We start from the raw sequence: 5,483 nt of genomic DNA, 5'->3' as shown, positions 1-5,483 counted from the left end.
CAGCAACAGTTATATATTTACACAACTTAATATATGATACAGATGGACACACACACACACACACACACACACACCTACTCAGAAGATTGATAGATTGCTTAGTCAATAGTGACAGGACATCTGGTTCAATGACATGAAGAAAAATAAAAATAGGTATCTCTCATCTCTCTATCTCTTTGTAGTGTTGGGGATTGAATCTAAGGCCTTACCTATACTAAGTGAGTGCTCTACTACTATGTCATATTCCCAGCCCTAAAACAGGATCTCTTGTCTTATATCACATACAAGGATATAGACCTTAAGTATAAAGCTATAAAGTTAATAGAAGAAACTAGAACATCTTTGTGTCCTGGATGAAGTGAAGGATTTTTTTAAAACTGCAGTTCAGAGCTGGTGATGTAGCTCAATGGTAGAGCACTTAGCTCACAAGCATAAGACCCTGGGTGGGGAATTGGGATGGGGGGAGGGAAGCAATCACCAAACAGGGAAAATTGATTATATCAACATTAAAGATCTTTAATTCAACTAAAGATACCACTGAATAACACAAATGCCATAGGGGGAGTGTGAGTTTACAATTTCCACACCTAAAAGAATTAATAATTAGAATATATAAGGATTCCAGAAATCAATAAGAGAGATATAGGAATGGGCCTAATAGGAATATGGATAAGTAGCATGATGTGTTCTGAAGTTTAAGAAATCTAGGCTATGTCAGGGGCAGGCCTTTAGAAGGATGGACACATTCGTTGCATGGATAAAGATTTAGAGTATCTGTAGGAAAACTAATTCATTCCCCATTGATAGGAAACTCAGAAATGAAGACTGTTAAATTCATTCCTTTGTAAAGGTAGCTTAGACACTGAAGGCTAGACAAGACCAAATTGTGGGCAGCAGTCTGAGACAATATTTGCTTTACATTTCATTGCATCTTGTGAAAGTCCATTCTATGGGGGCAGGTGCTCAGTACCCTGAGTGTCCCTAAAATTCCTTCAGTGAATTGGGATTTACACCCCCTGAAGTTAGGAAAAAGCATGTTTTGCAGAGGGCATCTCAGGGAATCTACTGATGGGAAAATCAAATCTGGCATAAGTGGTCAATAAGATAAGGAGGAGAGCTGAAGTCAGAGTTGAAAAGGATCACAACAGCGGGAGGAGTCCCTGACAGGCAGCTAGATGTTAGCCACAGAGGAGAAAATAAAGGGGTCAGGGTCAGGCACCCAGAAGATGAAGAGTCCGACATCACGGACCATAAAGTATGATGCTTCAAGGACAGTACATCAAGTTCTTGATGGGTATGTGGTCAAAGGTTTAGAAAGTAAATATGACATCATTAGACGTTAATTATGTTGGAGGGATCTAGTGCGTTAGCATGGGGAACCTCAGATCCAAAGGGGGAAATGACATCAGAGTGGTGAGGATGACATCAGACACGGAAAGGGATTGAGAGGGAGAAATTTCATGCGTTTACGGCATGAAGACTGTTCAATTGGTGGGGGCGGGGTGCTGACGTCAGGGTCTAACAACTGCACAAAGGTCCCCTTCACTCGCGGAAGCGCACAGGGCGAATGCTCCCTTCGCTCTGCCGTCCTTGCCTCTCCCCGCGCCCCCGCGGTGGCCTCAGCCAATGAGCACGCACGCCAGCGCGTGCTGGGAGGGCGTTCCGTGACGTGTCCGCATACGTATGCTTTATCAAGCGTCTTCCCGCGCGGCAGCCTCCCTATTCTCCCTGCTCTTCAGAGCCTCCTGTCTCTCTACTTTTTGATTTCCAGGTAAGTAGCGTAGGTCCTGAGGAGAGGATGCGCCTCGCCCCACTCACGTGCGCCATGCCCGCTTTAACGGAGTACCCGAGTGGGGAGATTAGTGGCTGCTGACACGTAGGCTTGTTTTTCCCTGGGGTAGAGGGGTCCAATGCTCAGAGGTTCAACCTCTTGGTTGGTGGGAGGTTGATTCGCAGTGTCTTGAGTGCCAGGGATGCCGGGAGGAACTGGCAGCTTCAGCGTCGGCAGTGGCTGCGCGACAGCCGACTTGCTGTCCCCGTTTTCCCACGTGACCGCCGCCATCTTCTGTGGGCGCAGAGGGAATGCAAGGGTGTTCTGGGCCTGCGCGGCAGCACAAAATGACGGGCGTGGCGGTATAGCATGTAAGGGGCATGCGCTCTGGCGGCACCAAATGACTACTGCGCTCAACTGCACCTGTAGATTTCCCGCCTTTTTAGCCATCCTCCTGAGTATTCTCGCTTAGTCTTTGTTTCTCTTGTCTATGTTCTGTTCTGCTTTTCACTTTTTCTCATTTCTCCAATGTCTTTTGCTTCTCTCACCTTCACTATTTTTTCTACCCCAAACTCTACCCGCAGGATTTAAATTCACTGCCATGTCTTCTGAAGAAGGGAAGCTCTTCGTGGGAGGGCTCAACTTCAATACTGATGAGCAGGCACTGGAAGACCACTTCAGCAGCTTTGGGCCTATTTCTGAGGGTGAGATGTGGGCTGGGTCCACAAGGGTTTGCTAAAAGTATCTCTGGCACCCTTGTATTTCATTGAAACTTAAAAGAAATGTCAAGACTTCTCCTAACTTTGTTTCTCTAGGTCTGAGGTGTAGACTTAGGCCAAGAACATAGAGGATTGGTGGGGGAGGCCATTCTCTTTATCTCCTTTTTCAGGCCAGTGCTTGGAACTTAACCCTTTCACATACTGACTGATCTATGTTTCCTTTCCCTTTTCTAGTGGTTGTTGTCAAGGACCGGGAGACTCAACGATCCCGGGGTTTTGGCTTCATCACCTTCACCAACCCAGAACATGCCTCAGATGCCATGAAAGCCATGAATGGAGAGGTGAGGCCTCCTACCTGCAGAGGGGCCCTGTCCCCATCTGCCACTTTCTCCATTCTTTCTATTTTTCCCTCTGTGTCTGCTAGGGGCAGCGCGGCTATGAAGCCCCGCAGTGCCCACTCACAGGAGCGTGACTGCCTTCTGTTCTAGGGGGTGGAGGGCAGCGGCAGACAGAGCCGGGCTGCCTGGGAGGCGACGACTGGTCCTGCATGAGGCCGAGAAGCCACCTGTGGATGGTTGACCTGCCCTGGGCTTAGGTAGTAGAGTCTGCAGACCTGTGGGCCTGGCCCGGAGAGGACCTCGTGAGTCTTCTGGGATGGACTCTGAAGCCTCAAACCAAGAGAGGTGTCTATCTAGCCCTAATAGTGGGGCAGCTTAGAGGAGTGGGGAGGAGAACTCAGCCTGAGTTCAGTCAAGATGTAAGTAGTAGCAGGGGGAACACGGTGGATTCAGGTCATTTTGTGGGATTTTGTAGCTCCTGATGAAGCCATTCTGGTCAGAGGAGCTTGTTCTGGAACATGGCACCCAGAATCTGGTGCCTAACAGGAATTTCTGGGCTCTTTTGCCCACCTGCCCATGCCCATTCTTCCCTCACCATTGCCCTGACTGACTGCCAACCCATCCTCCTTGTGTCTTCCCTCCCACACCTAGTCCCTGGATGGTCGGCAGATCCGTGTGGACCATGCAGGCAAGTCTGCCCGGGGCACCAGAGGGGGTGCCTTTGGGGCCCATGGGCGTGGTCGCAGCTACTCTAGAGGTAAGTGCAGTAATGAGTTTGATTATAAGGTGAGGGGGAGAGCCACATGTTAAGTGACCTATGTCTGGACAATTGGCATTTAAATATTTTCTGTCTGCTTTAGGTGGTGGGGACCAGGGCTATGGGAGTGGCCGGTATGACAGTCGACCTGGAGGATATGGATATGGATATGGAAGGTCCCGAGACTATAGTGGCAGGTGGGTATCCAGGAGATTGGAATTCACTGCTACGGCTTCTCTCATGAAGCATTCAGCAGCCTGGGTAATAAAAAGAATGAGGGCTGGGGTTGTAGCTCAGTGGTAGAATGCTTGCCTAGCCCATGTGAGGCACTAGATTCGATCCTCAACACCATGTAAAAATAAATAAAGATACTGTGTCTGTCTACAACCAAAAAATATTTTAAAAACATTCCTGATGCTTAACTTGTATTATGTATGATGCATTGATTTTATGGTCATGTAACTGTAACATGGTCAGTAGTAGTAATACAAAAATGTTGATTGTGTAACCATTGCATTAACATGTAATGTGAATTTATGTACTGTATATAAATTAATGCCATCAAATTGATGTTCATGTGCTTCATATATTCTTCTTTGTGCACTTTAAGTTTACATGATGGTACATATTATGTGACTTTTTAAATATTGCCTGCAGTGTAGAATACATTCCTATATAACAATTATGTGTTTTTTCCCAGAAGCCAGGGTGGCTATGACCGCTACTCAGGAGGAAATTACCGAGACAATTATGACAACTGATTTGAGGCATGCACACTTAAAGTAGGTGAGGCCTGAATATTGGCACTAAGCAGACTTATGCCCATCAGACCCTGTTGTGTTCCTCTCATCTTTTCTTCTGGCCAGACTGCTCAGCATTTCTGCTGCCCTCATATATCTCACTGAACCAGCCCACTAAACACCATTCTTAGACTTCCCTTGCTCTTAGGTGCATGTCAGGGCATGGGGGACTGAAAAGGAATTTCCTGTAATCCTACTCTTTGAGGGATGGAGGAAATAGAGGTGAGAATATTGTCAGCTCATTTTCTTCCTGCCATCACAATTCTGCCCCTTCTTACTGTTCTCAGATACACAAGGAATAACACTTCTGATCCAGGATCGTCCTTCCAAATCGCTGTATTTATAAAGATTTTTGGAGCTGCGCTGAAACACCTGTTTTAGTACATCAACTTCTATTTTTGAATTGAGCTCCCAAGGCAGCTTGTTAAAAGACCTATTAAAAAGCTCCATGTAAATTTTTTTCTCATTTAAAGACAAATTCTGGGACATTTGTTGAGCCCAGGTATTTTTCCTTTTACCAGGTTTTTAGTTTGGGCTCTCAGGATTATTGCTTCTGGCAAAAGAAAAGTTTGGCCAGACTTAATTTTTTTAAAGCTAAAGTTGGGGACATTTTTAAAACCTGTACACAATGTTTATCATGATTAGAGAGTAATTTCCAAATGTACCTGTAAGCAATCTGTGTCAATAACATGATACTTTTTCTTAAAATTCAAGATCACCACCCTGATTATACAGACAAGCTTCTTAAAAATGTTTGTGAATGTCATTTTTTTAATGCTGGAAGAAAAATATTCTGTTGTGTCTCTTGTAGTGTTTAGGATATCCTTCACAGAACTGATTAAAATATGAAACCTGTACACAAATTGATATTGAAAATGCTTATTTCTTGCTCAACCCGGTTTGGAAGTTAAACAATGGAGGCAGGTCAGGAGGAGGGGGCTTGGAGAAAACGGTTGGGAGTGACACGGGTAGGGAATGCCAAAAGCGTAGAAAGTAGCAAAGTTTAGTGAAGTTTGGAATTATTTTGGTGTGCATTGAGGCATGAAGTATATGGTGGATATAGGTAAAATGCCCTTCTGATTGGAATTAGATGGATTT

General features: G+C 45.4%; 1 protein-coding gene across 4 annotated transcripts; it reads left to right on the top strand.

Moving 5' to 3' along the window:
• Positions 1 to 1,639: 1,639 nt before the first annotated feature.
• On the top strand, positions 1,640 to 5,248 carry RBM3 (RNA binding motif protein 3). Of its 4 annotated transcripts, none has more exons than XM_079124441.1 (7): positions 1,640 to 1,771; positions 2,356 to 2,475; positions 2,725 to 2,831; positions 3,480 to 3,585; positions 3,689 to 3,782; positions 4,289 to 4,367; positions 4,673 to 5,248. In XM_079124441.1, exons 2-6 carry the CDS (start codon positions 2,373 to 2,375, stop codon positions 4,344 to 4,346), a joined length of 468 nt encoding a protein of 155 aa, XP_078980567.1. In that variant the 5' UTR covers positions 1,640 to 1,771; positions 2,356 to 2,372; the 3' UTR covers positions 4,347 to 4,367; positions 4,673 to 5,248. The 4 variants fall into 4 exon arrangements, with proteins under 4 accessions (XP_078980567.1, XP_078980566.1, XP_078980565.1 ...); XM_079124440.1 differs by having other exon boundaries at positions 4,289 to 4,371; XM_079124439.1 differs by having other exon boundaries at positions 4,286 to 4,367.
• The last annotated feature ends 235 nt before the right edge of the window (positions 5,249 to 5,483 follow it).

The sequence above is a fragment of the Sciurus vulgaris genome (assembly GCF_902686455.1).
Source record: "Sciurus vulgaris genome assembly, chromosome: X".
Classification (NCBI taxonomy): domain Eukaryota; kingdom Metazoa; phylum Chordata; class Mammalia; order Rodentia; family Sciuridae; genus Sciurus; species Sciurus vulgaris.
Note: the sequence above shows the minus strand (reverse complement) of the source record. Positions and strands in the feature narration are given on the sequence as shown.

Excerpts from the sequence above, each read along its gene's own strand:
- RBM3 (XM_079124439.1), top strand. The coding sequence starts at position 2,373 with ATGTCTTCTGAAGAAGGGAAGCTCTTCGTGGGAGGGCTCAACTTCAAT. Across the intron at positions 2,832-3,479 it reads TGAAAGCCATGAATGGAGAG|TCCCTGGATGGTCGGCAGAT; the intron begins GTGAGGCCTCCT and ends TCCCACACCTAG. Across the intron at positions 3,586-3,688 it reads TGGTCGCAGCTACTCTAGAG|GTGGTGGGGACCAGGGCTAT; the intron begins GTAAGTGCAGTA and ends TGTCTGCTTTAG.